This window comes from Desmodus rotundus, chromosome 8 (genome assembly GCF_022682495.2).
Source record: "Desmodus rotundus isolate HL8 chromosome 8, HLdesRot8A.1, whole genome shotgun sequence".
Lineage (NCBI taxonomy): Eukaryota > Metazoa > Chordata > Mammalia > Chiroptera > Phyllostomidae > Desmodus > Desmodus rotundus.
The window spans coordinates 109,675,109-109,695,233 of NC_071394.1; the positions used below are offsets into that span (position 1 = coordinate 109,675,109).

The 20,125-nt window shown below is 39.5% G+C and overlaps 1 protein-coding gene across 4 annotated transcripts in view; it reads right to left on the bottom strand.

The window, feature by feature from the left end:
• Window positions 1-20,125, bottom strand: part of TBC1D5 (TBC1 domain family member 5) — a 467,560-nt gene that overhangs the window by 41,488 nt on the left and 405,947 nt on the right. For all 4 annotated transcript variants that reach the window (XM_071222301.1, XM_024566252.4, XM_053929611.1 and 1 more), the window contains one exon: window positions 4,668-4,831. In XM_071222301.1, the coding sequence (XP_071078402.1) occupies window positions 4,668-4,831 (164 nt within the window). The remainder of the gene's footprint in view (window positions 1-4,667; window positions 4,832-20,125) is intronic.

Here is a 20,125-nt window from a genome sequence, read left to right on the forward strand (position 1 = left end):
CACAGCAGGTCTATGTGGAGGGTTAGACTCACCCTTATTTCTATTTTTGCTCCACTTCTCAGTGGTAAGTCACAGCATCACCATAAAGTAAAGTAATTAATTGGTATTGTAGACTAATCCATATGCCACCAAAATATGACAATGCAAATGAAACATCTCTCCATATGCCTTTCCCATTTGTTATTCCTTATTCTGGTTCTTCACAGACATGCTCTTTGTACAGGCAGGCAGCTCCTAATTTATTATGTCAATACATTTTATTTTGGTTGTGATTTGAAGTTACTATCTTTAAACTGAGTTTTATATGCAGCACTTTGGAGAGTCAAGCGGCCCTACAGGCTTGTTATGAAAAACAGTTTACACAGCCCCACCCTCCACTTCCTGCACTCCAGAAGTAACCACTTTCAATTCTTCTACCCATTTTTTCATCTCTGTATCTCTAGCTTATATGGCTACTTCTTGATTTTTCTAGAGCAGTGATTTTCGAGTGGTGTGCCGCCAGAATTTTTAAAGCATGCAACACCTGACTGCTCAGTCAGGGGCACTGACCTCTTTTCCTCAGACAGTCAAATAAAAAACCGACAACAGCCCACCCACCAACAGTGCCTGCCATGAATGCTCGGCCTTGAACCATGAACATACGGGTCATATAATAGAGCTGCACTGTATTGGTCACGTCGCATAATGAAGTTGCGCCTCATTGGTTCATTCTTGGCACCAGAAATCCTTATATAAAAGCATAGGACTTGATTTTTTAAAAAGTCACTTTGGAGCAAAAAGAGTAGGTAATTTCTATTATAATTTTTTTTGTAAATCAATCAAAATTAGGTCTCCTTTTGGTCAGATTAGTAAAAATTAGTATTTTTTGGTGTGCTGTAAAATTTTAGTAATTAGTTTGTATGTGTGATGAGTTGAAAAAGGCTAAAAATAGCTGTTCTAGAGTATTATACAAGGGAGGACCCCCCAAAACCCAGATAATCTTCAGGAGGGCAGGCCCCTTGTAGTACAGGCTTCCCCCGGGGTGAGTGTTCTAGGAACTCATCTGTATGAGCTGGTGGTGGTGTGAGAGGTTGCGTTCAGCTTCAGCAAATTTTTTTTTTGAAGAGTCTTTGAATGTTTTTGCCCAATTCACGATGGGTGATTTATAAGCGCACCTGCCCACACTGAGCTAAGTGTACAGCAATTTTTGACCCAAACCGGCATGACCCCCATACACCACCCTCCTTATTCACCCAAAGCGATTTTTTTGTTTCCCTGGATGAAAAAGTACCCCAGATGAAAAAGGGCAATGTTTAGCTGATGTGGAAGAGGGGAAACAAAAAATGGCAGAAGCGCTAAAAGGCATAAAAATCGACAAGCAGCACAACTCTTTGAGCAGGGGAATAAAGGTCTCAGTAGGCGTACTGCATCAAATGGAGAGTCCTTTGAAGGTGACTGAAGTTTCAACATGTCAGAATAAATACACAATTTTCAATACGTAAGTTGGTGTTTTGGGCCCCCCTCATACACTACGTTTGCACTATGAAAGGTGAGGATTTCGCTCTAATGACCGTGGACAGCTGTTTCTTCCCCTCTGCATGTGAACACACAGTCCCCACACTCCGTTTTCTTGAGTTTTATCATGACTTGGGTCAGATTAACAGTCCCCAAGTTGACATCATGCTGTCTACATAAATCACAGCCTTGGCTCACTTACAAGGTTCACCATAACCTCTCTTCCTTTTCCTGTAGTTATTTTATTGTTATTTGGGGTTACTGATTGTCCTGTGTTTTCCTGGCTTATTTTCTCTAAAGTTATCAGGAATTTAAACCCAACTTCACCTGTAGTTTTACGCACTTCTCAATTTGTTCAAATATATTAGTTATTCTTACAATTTCATCTTTTTGGAGAAAACTTTCTGGAACCTTCTAACTTGCCTCAGTCTGGGCTGGCTGCTGCTCTCTGGACCTGCTAAGTAGCTGTGCTCTCCGAGTGGTTTGGGGATCTCCCTACAATACCATCTGGGGAATACTTTTGTCTTGCCCTGGATAATCTACTCACTTGTTCAGGCACCCCTCACCCTTAGACTATGCCCTCGCTTTTGTGGCACATACCCTCCCGTGGGTTCTGAGCTGCGTGGGAACACATGTTATGACCCCTGAATGCCTGCAAGTGGCTTTACTCTATCCTCACATTTACTTGGTTTGGTTAAGTGTTGCACGTAGGTGGGAAGTAATGTTCTCTCAGAACTCTGAGGACATTCTCGACTGCCTTGTTTCTGGTGTGGCCGTGGGAAGTGTGGAGCTATGCTCGTTCTCCATCCTTTGCTGGGAATCTTTCTTTTCGCCCAGTTCTACAAGTTTGTAGGATATCACCTTGTTGCCAGAGTTCCGAACTTTTTCCGTGACGGCTCTGTGTGGGGGTTATATTTACTTGTGTGGCACATTCCGTGGACTTTTTCAGGTCTTTCATTAGTAGAAAACTTTATTGAATTTCATTTCTTAGTGTTTCCTTCTTTTCATTTTATCTGTTCTTTCTGGAACTCTTGATTTTTAGATTTAGAATCTCTGGGGTTGGTTCTATATATTTTTTTCTTACCTTCCATTTCTGCCTATATTCTATTTTCTGGGGAGATTTCCTCAATTTTATCTTCCAACTCTTCGAGGGAGTTTTTTACATCATAGATACCATATTTTAACTTCTAATGATCTTTGCTGCGGTTGTTCTATGGATGAGTATGTTTTCGGAAGCACTCTACTCCTGCATAGACTTGTTTCCTCCCAGTGGCATTTTTGTTTAATAGCATTTTATTATTTTGTTTTTACCTAAAGAGCCACTGAGAAAATAAATTTCAAAAGAATGGTATTTTTAAAGTGAGGTATTTCCTGTTAATATTATTATTTACTATTTTCTACCCAAAGGTAAATAACATGTCCAGAGATTAATTTGAGTTATTTTGCTTAATTACTGTGTACCAGGTACTCACATGAAAACAGCAAAATGTGGATACAAATGATACTTTTTCTCTATTTGTTTTTGTCTGTCAGTAACACGAGCTCTCCTCCAGCATCTGGTGATCCCTGGCTGTCTTGCTCACGTGAAACAGTGTGAGCAAGTGAAAGTGAAGGGAAAGGCCTGTGTTTGGATGGGCTGTGGTGGTTACACTCACTGAAGGTAAACTGGCTGCTTCCCTGAAAAACCACTAAGTTCAGAATGTTTGCGTGTTTTTTCATTTGTGATTTCTGTTAGAGAAAACTCCTGCCTGGAGGGACAAACATAGTGGGGTTCTGGGAGGCAAGTGGGGTAAGGCCGGGGCCCTGAAAATTCAGTAGTTAAACATATTCGTCGCTCCTTTTCCAGCACGGTGGTGCCACACTGGATGTGTCTGATCTTGCTCAGTCTAAAGCATTAACCCTCCAGTCTTCTGCCAGGGTGGGGAAGGGAATCTAGCTACTTTTTGAAGTGACTTCTGACCAGTCCTCACGTCTTCAGTCCCATCTTTACTCCATTTCCAGTTCCTGAGCTTCCAGATTTCAAATCCAAGTCAAGTTGCTTCTTGGTTTTTACCTACAACTGACTTGGATTCAGCTTTCTTAGGCTGCTAAGTTAGCTAGCACTTAACATCTGCTTTCGAAGTAACAAAAATTTGTTGTCTTCTCTTCCGTTTCCTTATTCCTCAAGGGTTTATCTTTAACCACCCTAACTATCCCTGGAGTGGAATGTGAGGGGGAGCAGAGCTAACGGCCTGCATTAAGCTGCCCTCTCTAAATGAGAGTTCCATTCTGCTCTCCCACAAAGCAGAGGATCACAGTTCCCGCCCACTGAAAAGGACCCCAAGAGAGGATGTAGTGAACCCTGCCCTTCAGAGAGCAAGGTATGCTGTTGGATTTGCAGAGGACGTGGCTCCAGCACCATGAAGCTGAGTGACCCCACGTCATACCCAGTCATCCAGACAGTGTTATGTTGTTATCCATTCTATGTACTGTAAACAATTATCCTCCGAAAGTTTAAATTTTCTTTTTCTAATTTAGGACTATTTCAGCTAGATTCTTTCTTGTAAGACCTTACATTTGTATCTTCTTCCAATGGGCAGATGAATTCTTCATAGTAGAATATTGTGTTATATTGGCTATAAAATATGGCTAAATGTTTTATTTATTGTGATTTGGCTTAAAAAATTTCAGACATAACCAGGTTTTTTTTAAAGTAGTAGATATGCTTTAGATAGGTTATTTTGAGTAATGTCTACAGAGACTTTTAGAGAACAACCATCAATATACCATAATTTAAATTTACTTTGTATAACTTTTAAAAATAAGTGGTAAAATAATTATTTTAAATTTCAAGAAATACTTGAAACTTAAAAACCAGCTTGGTTTGTTTTAGTGTCTTCACCTATTTGGTATAATACTTGCTACGTTTTAGGGGAAAAACCCAGGTTTTGACAAGAAGGCATTTTTAGGGGGAAGAAAGGACTGAGATTTGGGATTTAACTTATTTTAAATTGATGCTACATTCCCCTCCACCCCGGTGTAATGTACACACAGCCTTAAAATACCCAAATTATTTCTGATGAGTAATTCATTTTAGCCTGCAAAAATTGTAAGAGCTTTATAAGAAGCTTTAACAAATGCACCACACTAGAGGAAAATGAGGGATAACAGGAAAACCAGTGCTAAAGACTTACAGATTCTTTCCTGCCCATAGTTTTGCTGTGTGAGCGGGAACGTGAGATGGTGCTGAAGAAGGAATCCTTTTTAGAAGCAGACAACGGTGGGGAGCCAGTGGTTTCTCTGCCTCCAGGCAAACTCTCAGTGCTTGGAGATGAACTGATGTTTTTAGAACTTTGTCCTGTAAGAAAAATTAAGTAGCAATAAGGAAGCGCCACTCTTTCATCAAGCTACTGAACTTACTGTTCTTAGTAATTGTGATACCTCTTTGTTCACCCTGTCAACAAAACGACACTATGGAGCATTAAAATGCATACATTTTTATGTATCAGAGTAGCTGCCATTTTTTTTGAAACGATGAAGTGCGCGATAGTTTTCTACGTGTAATTTATACTACAGTAGCCCCAAGTGTGGCACACATATAAAACACAAACAATTCAGTTTTTAGAAATCATAGATTAAAAGACTGGACCCTCAGTAATAGAATCATCCTTAATAACAGAAACTGGAAACTACTATAGTGTACATTATAATAGTAATATAAAAAAACTGAAATCCTTCATCAGTTTTTCAGAAGGGTCTCCTTCCTTTTCATGAACTGCAGAGCAGATACATGGCTGCCTTAGCCTATGGCAGAAGCATCTAGAAATAGGGACCAGGTGCTGGCTCACAGGGGCTCTTTCTAGACTGGTCCCTGTATCAGAGTGGATGCATCTGTGATGGCCAGCAATGCTCCATAAAGCCACCTCAGACAGGAGCACGGGCTCTAGTAAGTCCTGCTGACAAGGCAGCGTGGTGTGGAAGTCAGGCACACAGCATTAGTTACAGCCAGACCCCGCAGGCCTCACTAATAAACAGGGCTACTCCCGTAAGATTGTTACGGAAACTTAAGGACCTAGGAAAACACCTGCTGCATTCATCCATTCAACCTTTGGTAGCTGAAGGCCCAGAAAGCACTAGACAATTTTGGGTGTGGGGAGACAGTGGAAACTAATAACATAAAAATCCAGTCCTTCAGGGAGGGTACTTTCCAGGGAGGGGGAGACAGCCAAATTCAGGGTCGGGCAAAAGTAGGTTTACAGTTGTTCATATGGCAATAGTATGATAATGAATAGATAATAATACAAGAAGAAACTCTGTGTTTTGCATACTCACAACTTCATCTACTTTTGCCCCACCCTGTACATTAGGAAAATATATATGATCTTAGATGGTGGTAAGTACTGCGGAGAAAATAAAGCAGAAAAGGAGAACATGGTGGGGGAACGTGTTGCAACCTTAAATAGGATGGTCAGGGCAGGTGTCACTGACTATGGAGGTGTACTGACATATGAGCAAAAACTGGAAGGTGAAACACCAGCTTTGCACATAACACGAAGGAGGAGCAAGCACAAAAGCCCCAAGCAAGACCTTTGTGTTTTCAAGGAACAGCAAGGTGGCCGGTGTGGCTACAGCTAAGAGTGAGGGGGCAAGAGGAGGGAGATGAGGTCTGAGAGCAAGCAGGAGATCAAATCAGGTAGCGGTTTGTAGACAATTTTGGTTACTTTTACTGAGAAGGGAAGCCACTGGAGGCCACTAGAAGATTTGAGCAGAGAAGTGACATAATTTAACTTACTTTTAAAAGGATCGCTCTGGCTGCCATGGCGAGAATAGAATTAGGAGCGGGGGAGGCAAAAACGAAAGCAGGGAAATCAGTTTTGCCACTGCAAAACTCTAAGTAAGCAGAATGATCAAAGCTGGGTGGTGAGAAGAGGTCAGATTCTGGACAAAACAGAGTGGATTTACTGAGGAAAATACTAGGGGTAAGAGAGAAAGAGAAGAGTCAAGTTTAACTCCAAATGTCCTAAAGTTAGATGCTGGTGATAGCTGAGCATTCTCTGTGAATGTACTAAAATCCACTGAATTAAAGGTGAATTTTATGGTATACGAATTATACCTCAATAAAGCTGTTCTTATTATGAAGTCAGTTTTCACATTTCCCAGCTAATGATTGGCACCAAAGAGCCTGCCCATTCCTACCCAACAAAGGGCTTTCTAGTTGGAAATCTTGGCTCCAGAGTTCTTGTTCAGTTTGCAGACTTTTGTGATGTCTGCATCGCAGTCTGACGACGTCCCCTTGCCTAGTGCTATGTCCCCTCTCCTTCCACAGCTGTTATTCCCTAAAAAACACCTGTGTGCTTCTGCCTCAGCCTGTGATGGATGATGTTGTTGCTGACCCTTGAAGGACAGTAACCCTGAGGTTAGGAAAGCAGAGGGGAGAATAGATCCCAGGGACGAGGACAGTTTTGCTAGCAGTGAATTCTGTCTTTATCAGTGACTGTCTTAATTTTCCTTCTTTTTTAAAGGATAGTTTTATTGGGTATAGAATTATTGGTTGACAGGCTTTTTAAAAAAATGACTTTGATAACATCATCCTATTGCCTTCTGGCCTCCATGGTTTTGATGAAAATCAGCTATTGATATTATTGAGGTTCCCTTGGGTACATGAGTTGTTTTTTTACTTGCTGCTTTCAAGATTCTCTCTTTGCTGTTGACTTTTAAGTTTACCTATGATATGTCCGAGTGTGGATGTCTTTGAGTTTATCCTGCTTGGAGTTAATTGAGCTTCTTAGATATATAATGTTTTTCAAAAACTGTGGAATATTTTAGCTATCATTTCTATAAACATTCTTTTTGTGCCTTTCTTCTTTTTTAAAAAATTATTATTTTTAGAGAAAAGGGAAGGGAGGGAGAAAGAGAGGAAGAGAAACATCGATGTGTGAAAGAAACATAAATAGGTTGCCTTTTGTACGCACACTGACTAGGAATTGAACTGGTGTCTTTTCGCTTTGTGTAATGATGCCCAACCAACTGAGCCACACTGGTCAGGGCTCTGCCCTCCTTCTCGACTACCATCATCATGTTGGTGTGACTCATGGTATTCTGCAAGTCTTTGAGGCTCTGTTAATTTTTCTTCATTCTTTTATCTTTCTCTATTTTGGATTGGATAATCTCAATTGACATATCCTCAAGTTCTGATTCTCTCTTCTGTCAGCTCAAATCTGCTACTGACCCTCTGTAGTGAATTTTTAAATTTTAATTATTGTACTTTTCGACTCTAGAATATCTATTTGGTTCTTTAAAAAATTACTTTCTTCATTAATATTCTCTATTTGGTGAGACATTGGTCTCATACATTCTGTTGGTTCTTTAGATACAGTTTCCTTTAGCTTTCTGAAGATATGTATACTAGCTGATTTAAAGTCTTTCATAGGTCCAGTATCTCAACTTCCTCGGGGCAGTCGGTGTTGACTGCTTTTTTCCACATACATGAGCCGTACTTTCTACTTTCCTGTTTCTTTGTATGTCTCAGAATTTTCATTGAAAGCTGGATAATTTAATAAAATAATGTGGCAGCACTGGAAATTAGATCCCATTCTTGGATTTGTTTTTCTTGTTTATATTTTAGTAACTTCCTTAAAGCAAATTTTGCTAAGTTATAGTCTTTGGCCAGTGAAGTGTCTGCTTGGTTAGTGGTCAGTAAAGAGACAGAGACTTCCTCTCCTTAAATGCCTTGAACCAGTAGGTCACAAAGCCGTTGGTGGGGGTTCTGTGTGTGCTTCGGGACATGGCTTCAATGCTGCAGCAGAGATGTATGATTCTGCTTTAACCTTCATTCCCGCATATGCAGAGCCTCGGGGCTCATCCAGAGTTGAGAGGTTATGCCATTCTCAAGTCTCCTGGCCATGCACACAATCCTCTGTGTGTGTCCTTCTAGAATCCCAGAAATATACCGGACCTTTTCAAAGACCCCTATGGGTCTTTGATTTGGCTAGCCTCTGATTTTTCTGTTAAATTTTTGGTTAGCCTCTTGTTTGCTCCATTTCTGCCTTGGGCAGCTGTGATGTTAAGTAATTTCTGCGATTATTGTCGATGGATGCCCTGTGGACAGGGTTTTTCTTAGTGAATTCTGAATAAGGTCAAAGACAAGCCCTATGAACGAGGCTTTTCTGGGGAGCTGTTGGACAAGTCAAACAGTGACAATTTACTGGGGAATGGGACTTTTAGGGTGCTCCGAGTCCATTTTTCTCCTCCTGTGGTCGCAAGACTATGGTTTTATGGTTAATAAAGACTATGGCAAACCTGGGGAGGGAGGGGTAGGGAGGGATAAGGCAAGTTAAAAAGCTACAAATCATGCTGTTCTATCATGGAGATCCAGCCATTTTTTTTTTTTCTTGAATAGATACTCCTCAAATTGTTGCAAATTTTTGATTCATTTCCCGAGTTCTGAAAAAGCTGACTTTGACATTTGTGCCACGGATCTTGTTGCTTCTATGGAGAAACATTTTCAGAGATCCTCATTCTGTCTTCCAAAAGTGCTTCTCACTGTGACTTGCTTTTTCGACTTAAGTTGGGTCTTGAAAATTTGTCTTTCTCTTATACAAATGTGTGTCTTACTCCTTTTAATGGCTGTGAAGGAAAAAAAAATTGTAGCTTTCCTAAATAGACATTTAGAATTTTTCCAGTTTTTCATCTTATAAACTAAATGATAATTAAAAATCTAAAGAGGTCCGTCCTTAGGTACAAACAGTTGGTCATTTCTATTAGGTAGAGTTATATAAATGGAACTAAGTCTAACTGCGTGTGCATTTTAAATTTACATAAATTATTCCAAATCGCTTTCCCTTAGGCCTTTAACAGATATATGTGTGTATGTATATTTATATATATGTGCAAATGTGACACGATACGTCTTTGTCTATTCATCTCATTTTTTATTTGGTTAATCTAATGAAGGAGGAACTTCATTATGTTAGCTTGATGTTTCCTGATAACTAATGAGGCTGAAGGTTGAAAAATACTCAGCCTCATTAGTTATGTAGGCCACGCGAAGGTCCTGTCTGAACTGTCTCTGCCCATTTTATTTTAAGAAGCTGATTCAGGAGAGCTCCTCCTAAATTCTGGAACTCAGCCCTGTGTGTGTGTGCGTGTGTGTCCATCCACATTTTCCTTTACGGCTTTTGTTTTTATGGTTCTGCTTAGGAATGCATTTCTTACCCCTAAGATGATGTAGTGGGAAGAAATCTACGTATTTATTATAAACCTAGGTTTTTCTTTTTCTTCTTATGAATATTCTCTCATTGCTACTTGGACCTCTACTCTTTAAGTAGCTTTTATTGCCTTTGGATCATGGAAGATTGTATTGTAATTAAAACAAAAGGAATGGTTGCTTAGCTTTGAGTTTCAAATTGCTTTTAAAAGTCTATAGGAAAAAAAATATAAATGTAAGAAGCCAAAGCATTTTGATTAAATGAAATGAAAAAGTTTTTAGCTTTTTCTACACTTATACAACTGAATTTATCCTTTCAAAATTTGAATCATCCACCTTTATAATTTTCTGGTGCTGGTGATTTTTTAAAGGTTTTACGCTGATGGCTTTTTGGATTTTTTATACGTTCATTCCATTATTAAGATTTTCTACTTTTCCTCGGGTCAGTTTTGATAATTCATATCTTCCCTTAAAAGCCACATATGAGGCAGGCAGAATAATTCCTATTCCCTTCATCTCCAGAGCCTGTGGGTATGTTACCTTACATAGCAAAAGGACTTTGCAGGTACGATTAAGGCTAAGAACCTTGAGATGGGAAGAATATCCTAGGCTATCATGGTGGGCTAATGTAAACAAAAAGCCCTGAAAGTGGAGCAGCAAGGCAGAAATATGAGTTAGAGATGTGACTAAAGAGAAAGGAGATAGTTGAACATGAGAGGGACTTGACCTGGCATTGCTGGTCTTGAAGATGAAGAAAGGGGCCATGAGCCAACGTGGCATCCTCTAGTTGAGAATGGCCCTCAGCTGACAGCCAGTAAAGAAATGGCGACATTGGTCACAAGGAAGTGAATTCTGCCGAGAGCACAAATGATTTTCTCCTAGAGCCTCCTGACACCTTGGTTTTGGCTTGGTGAGATCTGTACCAGACTTTTGAACCACAGAACTGTTAAATAAATGGGAAATTCTCCTTACTACTCCTTTGGTTATTATACTCCACTTATGATCTCAATATTTGCCATTACAGTTCAAATTCCTAGTTAATTTAAAATGCCATGTAGAATCATTTATATTTTATTATACGCCTGGAAAAAATTAAAATTTCGTGGACTGTTACAACTTTTTACATTTCTTCCAAAATGAAAAAAATAGTTGTGGACAGTTATGTATATCAAATCTTATAAAATTTTAGTTGCCTTGAATACTTCTGAAATAAGGTAGTTAGCACCTATCGTAGCAATGTGGTATTTACAATATGAAAGTAAAGCTCTATCAAGCTTGGTGGGAGAATTGTCCATTTAAAAGCACTTATAACATTATCAGAGAAAAACTCTTAAGAAGCTATACCAATTTTTACAAAGCAACTGTTTCCATGATGAAATTGTAAGAGCAGAAAACAAAGGTTCTAGATTTTATCTGTAGTATAGTTGTGTACTATTCATTTGCTCCTCCAACCTTCCCAATACACGTATCCCCTAGTTTGTCTATCTGAAGAGATTAGAAAATTAAAACGCACTATAGCAATGTGATATTTGCAAAACGTTAGTCCCAGGACATATATGGACTTTTACACTATTACCTCATTTAATCTTAATGACATTGTGAGGTAGTTATGCATAAGAAAACTGATGCCTAGGGAGTTTAATAAATTTGCCCAAGGATGGAGATAGAGCTATATCTATCTATAGCTATATCAGATTTGTTCAAATATATATATATATACATATATATATATATACACACACACACATACACATATATATATATAGCTTCATAAGATCTGTTTAAACTTAAAGACTGTATCAATACATATTATTTCATTTCTATATCACAGGGAGTGATTCCAAGGAGGTATTAATTCAAAACAGCAAAGAAGAAACAAACAAAAAACCAAACCAACCATATTTGGGGAATAGGCCCATCTACCCAATTTTTAGGACATATATATGTATTTTGAGATGGCTTTTTCTATAAACAAAGCTGATGGTCAGGCCTCTTGTATTCAATTACAGGTGCTTGTCTCACAAAGGGCAGATTTCACCAAGGGCAGGGACTGTGGTCAAAACCAGCCTCACCGGTTGGGAAGAGTTGGCAGAGTGAGTGGATATAGTAGGGCTGCAATAAAGTTCTTGGCCTGTACCTCACATAAAAGCCCTGTACAAAATATATTTCCCCTCAATTACTAACATTTTTGTGTCCTTTGGGAACAAAAACATTTTAGACCTTATGCAAATGGAGTCTCCAACAGGTTCCCAAATCATCCAAGGGGACGATGGAGGACTTCCTCTGGAGATCTGCAGGAAAAGGCCAGGCACCAGAGGAAGTCTTGCCTGAGGCAGCAGAAATGCCTCTCAGGCTGCCTGCCCTTTTCATCAACGGATGAGACAGCCTATCACCCAGGCCTCATCTGGACACTTCTAAACCAAGGAGTCAGTCTACACACGAGCTTAAAGCCAGTAAACTGCACAGTGGCTCTGAAGCTCTACAGATCTTCTCAAGTTTTTAACGATAGGAACAACATTAATCATTTCTTTTGTTGCACTAAAATTAAAAGCTTATTCTTAGAGGTACATTCTTAAATCTATGGCTGTGGTGCCTTGCCCAGACTCTCCCAGTTCGGCCTGCAGATGGCTTGCTCTTAGGAGTTCCTTTCAGAAACCTCCCAGAGCTGAAGAGAGCTGCTCTGCCCAAGGACATGCCCCGCCCCTGGGGATTAGCTCCAATCCAGTCTGGGCTGACAGAGGACAGAGGCTGGCCCCCTTGCCCCAAGGCAGACGCCTCAGCAGGGCCATCTGCCCTCAGCTAGCTCAGCACTGCCGCTTCCACTCCCTGCTGCTCATCTTGAGGACACTCCTCGCAAAGCTTCCTACCCGTAAATCCTTGTCTCACACTTATTTATCAGAAATCCTGACCCAAGGCAATTAATTAAGGGTTATTTTATGGTCTAAGGTGTTCTTGAATATACTAAATACAGACCAACTCTTAAGCTGCATCAGGCATGCACATAGTCTTTCCTTCCTAACCAATAACAGGGCACAGCTTATGAAGCGCCTGCAGAAACTCTGTCCAGCACTGAGGATGGGGGACGGCACAGCAGGAGCTCTTCAAAAATCCCAAAGTAGCAGTACGAGGGAGATACAGGCTTGTACACACACTGGCCTGTGACCCCAGGTGACAGAAGCAAGCGGCAGTATAAACAACAGTACTCTGGAAGCGCTGTGGGGGGAGGGCCTAATTCTGTCTCTGGCGATTAGAGGTGTAAGGTAAATCTTAAAACTTGGAGAGTGGGGTGGTGGTGGTGGCTCAGGGAGGGTCATTTTTGGTGCAAAACACAGTACTCACCGCGGCAGTTGTACTACTGGGAACGCCTAGCTCAAGCGCAGTCTGAAAAGTCTTCAGGGCTCCCTGCCATCCATATGTAATTGAAAATGAGACCAAAACCAGTGTAAAATAGGATGAAGTCTAAAAGCAAAATGCTTAGGAGGCTAGGAAATCTGGGGGTCGCTGGTGGGGGGGCACAGCTCAGAGGAGCGGAAAGGGAAAAGCCCGGGAAGCCCAGTGCGGTGGCCACAGAAAGGGGATCACCTTGACTTCACACAGTGACCCAGGAGAAAAGGAGGCATCGGTGCGCTTGGTAACATTTTATTACCTCGGCCCCAAGTGACAGACAGCAAGAGGGCTGAGGTCTGCTGGGTAAAAACACACATCCTGAAGCAGGCTGTACCTGAAGCCCCCGGAGTGGCTGTGCTGCAGCCCGACCACAGCGGTAAGCACTGCTGGATCCAGTCCTTGCCTGCAAACGTGGTTTTAGGATATCGGAAGTTATTATTAACAAAATATAGAGTATGCTGAGTTGGCTCCTTCACAATTTGACCCTGAAAACCAAAAGGTGTTTGAGGAAAACACATAATGGCTCTAACAGCATCATCACCACCTGAGCAGGTAGCACCCTCGAGCTTAGTATGGGACAGTGTGTGCTCACTTCCTAGAACCACTCTTAAAGCATCTGCTCTCTTCTGGGTCACCTAGCAGGGCAGGGGTGGAGGCGGGATTCAAACCCAGGCCCAACTCCAGGGCCATGCTAGGCAAAGGTGTGCGCCTTGCTCCCCTAATAAGGGCTATGCCAGGTGGGCAGTAGTAAACATGACCTGAAATGAAAGGAAAATGGAATGGAGTCTTTTTAAAATAAAGGGCAAAATCTGATCTTAGTCTCAATCCAAAAACAACTTGTTTAGTCAACATCTTTTGGAATAAGTGGTCCACAAAAATGCATTTTCTAGCTCATGCTTCCCCAAACTTGTTTTACGTACTATATACTTCTCTGCCTCGTTAGAGTAATTTATACAGAACATAACGGATCTGTTTGTTCTGCTTCAGGGCTATCATTTCTCAGTAACAACCTCAGTGATGGGCCATCACAGGGATAATTTTTGGTTTTCAGCTCTCTTCCCCCACTCTTGTGAGCAGAAGCTATTTCTGTTTGGTCACTATAATGTCCTGCTGTAGTTGATTTGACCCCCTTTCTCTGTCCACCAGTTTGCAGCCTGTCACCTGCCCTAGGGCATTTCTATTAGTGCTTTATTCTTGAAGGTCCAGAGAGGAAGTCGTCCAGACACAGGAGCTGTTGCCACATTAGTGTGACTCCCACTTTACTCCTCAGTTTAAAACCTACTTTTTTTCCCTGAAAGAAATGATAAGAAACTTAACAATAATTACCCTTAGGGAAATGGGCTGGCAGAAAAAAGTGGGAGGAGAAAAGGGAGGCTTATTTTTCCTGTTTAATACCTTTAATTCATTGGGATTGTCTAATGTTGTATGTGCTTTAGTTGTATCTTAAGAATGCCAACAGTGGTTATCTGGGCAGAGAGATTGTTTTTTAACCTCTTCCTTCCTTTTTTATTTTTAAATGCTACATAATGACATCTATGTCTGTACACACACACACACGTATATAATCATATCCATGAACAGATATAACATACACACAAAATTTAAAAATGCCTATGGCAATAACTTACAAAATCGAAGTTTCTTTTCTAATGGTCTATTATATGATGAAACTCACATACTTCTGTTGTTGGAAATTTTAAATTCTCTTCGGAAGTAACGCCCGTGTGTTTGACTATATGTGTGTGTGTGTGTATCCATATTAAAAAACTTTTTGGTTTGTGAATAAACTCCTAAATATCTCTAGAAAAAAAGTTTCTGGGGTAGCTGTACATTTTCAAAAATAATTTGGAGGAAACCTACTGAATTGTCTTCAAAAAACTAATTCTCCTGTAGTAAATTTTAAATGATTGCAAGTTACACTGAGACATATAAAATGAACTTTCCAAATTTTCCAAAAATTATTTATTGACCTAAATTGTAAAATCTCACTTTATATTCAGTGCTTTTCTTAAAAAAATTAAAACCATATAATTATTGTGCGTTAAAAGACAAAGATTAGAGATACAAAATCTCTAAAAAGACTATAATCAAAGAATCATGGAAAGTATTGATATTTGCTTCATTTCTTGGGGGGAAAAAAGACATCTGGGGAAAGTCTAAATGATAGTTTTAGTTCCATGAAATGAAAAGTTTATCTATTCTTGAAATATTATACAGGGGCCTATAAATGGCTTTGGCACATTTGATGAGATTCTCTAACTTCTAATGTTACTAACCCTATTAAGTACAGATTTTTTAAAAGTTTCTTGTTGCCACCACTGTTTTGGTTTACGTCTCCTTCCGATTGCTTTCTGACACTCTGCAGGCAGAGTGTTGAAGAAAACACAAAGTGAGTTCTTCAAACCTGGGTAGGTATCGTCTCACTGCCTCCTCATCACTGTCGTAGTGGGCATCCCAGACCGAAAGCTGATCACTCGGCCTCATAAAGCGGCTGGCCCCTTCCCCAGCAGATTGAGAGAATCTCTGTCAGGAAGTGGCAGGGGGTGGGAGGGGATTCTGAACAGGGATCCAGAGAAAAGAGCTGGTTCCTGACTGGGCATTCTCGCCTGGGTCATGTAAAGCTCAGGCTGATGCCCAAGTCACCTGGTCAAGCTGTAGGGAAAGCAAGGGACTAATGAAAACAGAGCCTGGCACGGAGTATGCACTCAATAAATACTTGTTGAATAAATGAATGACAAGATTCTATTCATATAAGTTATTTGAATAAAGTGATATAACTTCTCCCTTCAAGATGCTATTTAAAAAAACAACACTGTTCAAGTGGCTCTGGTCTGTTGGAAAAAACGGATTGAGCATATGACAGCATAGACGCACAAGTCAGAATAGGCAAGGCAGCTTCAGCTTTCTGTTTCCACAGCCACCTAACTTTGGGAAAACAAAACACTTGTTAAAGAGTTGTTGGCGGGGGTGGGGGTGGCTCAGATTTTAATTTTAGGAAACAAATTTAAGTTCTATGAATTCTCATCATATCAGATGACCATATCAATATTCATTTAAGTGCAATAACTGATGAGGCTAAAGAGAAATTATTTGGAGATTATATGCCTTTTCCATTTCCACGTTGCCACATCCCTTTATATCACTTAACAGACACCACCAGGAAGAGTAAACAGAGCTCATGGAATCTCCAGACTAAAAACCCTGAAAGGTCAGCTGGGTCAGTTACCAGAATACAGCCAGAAACTAACCTTGGGCAACACAGAACTATATATAGAAGTAAGGTCACATCCCTCTACTCGCAACAGTGTTTTTTAAAAGAGGGCCACACGCCACTCATTTCCTAATCCCAATAGATTCTTTTCTGTTAGTTCATCAAGAAGAACAGAGATCACTAAGGCATATTATTAGAACAGTATTTTAATACTACTAGCATGACTAAATTATGTGGATAACATAGTATCAATTTTAATACTGTTATCTTTCCCATTTGAATTTAAATGGGAGATTATTAAAGTTAGTCTAGGCTTCCACTTAATATGTAACTCCTCTCTTTAGCATATTTTATCTAAAAGATTACATAATATGAGATTAATGCAGCAACTTTAAATATTTATATGTTTTTAAATTCCACAGGAGATGCTGAATATGGATTACTATTACTTTGTATTTCTTAAAACTCTTTTCTATATTTTGAACAAACAATTATGATATTTTTAAAATGTCTTTTTATTTTGAATCATTGCTAGTGATGCATGGAGATTTGTCACACCAAACTTTCTGCTGCTATGATTCATAATACAAAGCCTGTACTTAAAAATTTATTTTAAAATCAAGTTGTAATTCTTTCAGGTAAAATAAAACAAATACTCTGGCTAATACCCAACACATGTAATAATATGCATACAAACAGCACATAAAATGGTCTCATCTCAGAACTAAGTTGTCCATTACTGTTACAGAGCTCCTATGCAACAAAAAGAACAGTTGGGTGTGAGTTGCCCAATTAAATATAGTGTTAAAATCACCACAGAACGTAGAGTGACCATATTTCACAAGGAAAGAGGCTGATGCGAACTTAACAGGAAACCCACGTCACAGCTAGATTTGGCATCCCCAAGGTGACATGAGGGACTTTTGTTCTAAACAACAGTGCCACTCAGTGGCTGAACAATGGTAGTGAACTGATAAACAGTATGAATGGAGGGTGGGCAAAAAGAATAATGGAGTTTTGGAATAGGCAATGATAACACTGCAGGCAAAGAGATATACATCGTTGCCATGGTAACTGTACCTTGGAGGTCAGTTAGAGTCTGGACAGGAACAGAAACCTGAGCATTGCTTCCTGTAACTATATCACCTGGATTTCATAAGAAAAAAATAATTAGATTTCATAAAAAAGAAAAAATGTCAACTTTTCTTTCATACTCAATGTTGTAATACATTTGTCAACTGAATTACTAAAAGTAAAGGAAAACAGAAAATACAGTGCAATCTTAGGAACATAAATGTAAAATATTTTTTAAAGGAACTATTTTTTAAAAGTATCTCCTATAAAGCATTTGTGCATGTTTTTCTTAAAAAATAAAACAAGTTTCTACTAAAGTATAAAACAAGTTTCTCCCAGTTGAAAGTATAGGGAACTCTAGCAATCAAAAGATTTTGCTGAACAGATTTCATTGTGCTACAAATACTAGTGTGACTTTATATTTTCTTTTCAAAATTCTTTATCCAAAAAATATGTACATTTATTAAATTAGCATTCTTTTGAAACTGACTTCCCTAGCAGGCAAAATTTATTTTTAACTAGACTTGAAACCAACTTCTCCAGTGATCAGATAAAGACCTAAACAAGTTCTAATTTCATATTAAGTATTGAAAAGATTTCAACAGTTACCACATGTACTTATAAATGTCAACATGTAAAAATAAATCTGTGAACTGCATACCCTTTAAACTTGATCTACTTATTTCAGGCGAGATTTCATTTACAAATTGGACGCACTGTAAATGCTGCAAATAAAGAAGTGCTCAAATTCAGGAACCAGACAAAGGAAATGGGGGGAAAGAATCGCATTTTAAGAACACAGGAAAGAAAGGAAAAGGAGCACTACAGGAAATTCTGTGAAGGACTGAGGTACGCGACCTTTTATAGGAGGGAGCCTTTTTGTTTCTTTGATTTCCTTCCCGGATGACCAAGTTCAACATAAGCACTCACTGTCAACAGAGTACTCCTCTGGACACAGCAGCTTTGAAGGCCTGTGATATTTTGAGATTAACTAGGTTTTAAAAAAAAAGGAGCCTTCTTAAAAGGCACCATATTTTCTATGTATGATAATGTTAAGATTAATAGACTTGCTTTCCCTGTAGTTTTTATACAATAGTAAAAAGTCCATTTTTGAACTAAACAACATATCCTCAGTGCCTTGACCACTTGCTACAACTATGATTTACACATGGTCAGCTCATGCAGAAATTATTGCGTTGCAATTACATCTTTCCTATCAATTAACAGTACGCACATTTATATTCTTCTCTAACTGCAATGAAATCTATAAATAGGTACATGCTCCAAACAAGCAATGAACAGCTTTTAGCAGAACTTATCAGGTCCTGAATTTTCATAACATAGTTAACTCTCTATTCACTGATAAATGGCGTGCTCATTTTCTGTGTAAAGGGAATTTTCAATTTTATGCTTGCTACCCATTTTATTCTGCTGCTTCTGGATCACCTATTAGTGTATGTTTAGAGGCTGAAAGCGAATTTTAATATTAAATATTACCAGGAAAATTATGAAGGGACATCTGTGCTCCCTTTTCCTTCCTTCACGACCCCACCCCCGACACATCACGAAGTACAGAATGCATTTCAAGCAACGTGCACATGAATTTTCTGTTTTCCATACAGCTGTTCCCCTGTATAAGCACAAATGATTGAGAGTTAACTAACCTAGGAAAACCATAAGCATTCTCATCTTTATAAACAACCATTTTTCAAAACAACTTTCAAATTTTCCAGCAGAGTACACTAAAAAGGCTGTTACATTATCTTTCCTCAAAGGCACTAAGGAGATGGCGCCGTTCTGAGATAGTTAGAAGTCATATTCCAACACAAGCCTCCTGACAGCCGAAAAATACCGTGCTCAGCGTACTGCACAAATCTGTGGCACACCTGCAGATCAGTCGGTGTCACAGCCCAGCAGGGTACCGGCGGGAAATACCTGCTTAAAGAACCAGTGTTGGAGAAGTGGTTTTCATTGCAGAGGTAACAAATAATCTTTTGCCACAGGAGCCATGGAGTTTTGGAGCTGGAAACGCCCCCAGGGACCAGTCCAAACCTTTTACTTAGGGTGGGGAAACAAAGGGTCGGAAAGCTTTAGGGTTTTGCTTACAGTTCACCCGTGAGTGGATGAGGTGAGCGGATGAACGGCATCAACCTACACCAACTTTTACTTGCATAAACTGCTCTTTGCCTTTTCCTCTGTTTTATTCAAAACTTTATGCAGGGAGGGGTATTATTGGGAATGTTTATCTTCAATATGAAGGTAGACAAGCTTTTTGTAGATTGACAGGAGAAGAACAAACCAGGAATAAAGAGAGAGAAGAGCTGCCAAACGAGGCTGCTTTCCTCCAGCAGGGGGATCGGGCACGAATGCCCCAGCAATGATGCTCCAGTTCCAAATGCTTCGCGTCAGTGCTCTGTTGTCTTCTTATAACTGGGGACTTGGTTTTCATCAATTGTTCCATCCTCATGCACTTCCTTTCTCACTTACTGGGATATTAATACTTGACATTTCCTTAGAGACACAACTTTATATTTCTATAGTCATTTGGCTTGGTTCCGCAGAAAATGTAAGCTACAGCATTAAGAGATTCTCTGACTCATTTGCCTGCCATCAGTTAGAATTACTACTGAGTACAGCTTGTTATCAAAGCAATATTGAAATCATATTTGTTTAGAACAATAAAACAGTACAATTATGAAATATATAAAATAACATTCATTTCCATTCTGTAAGTGGGCAAGTCTCCTGGCATTAAAATACATTTACAACATGTT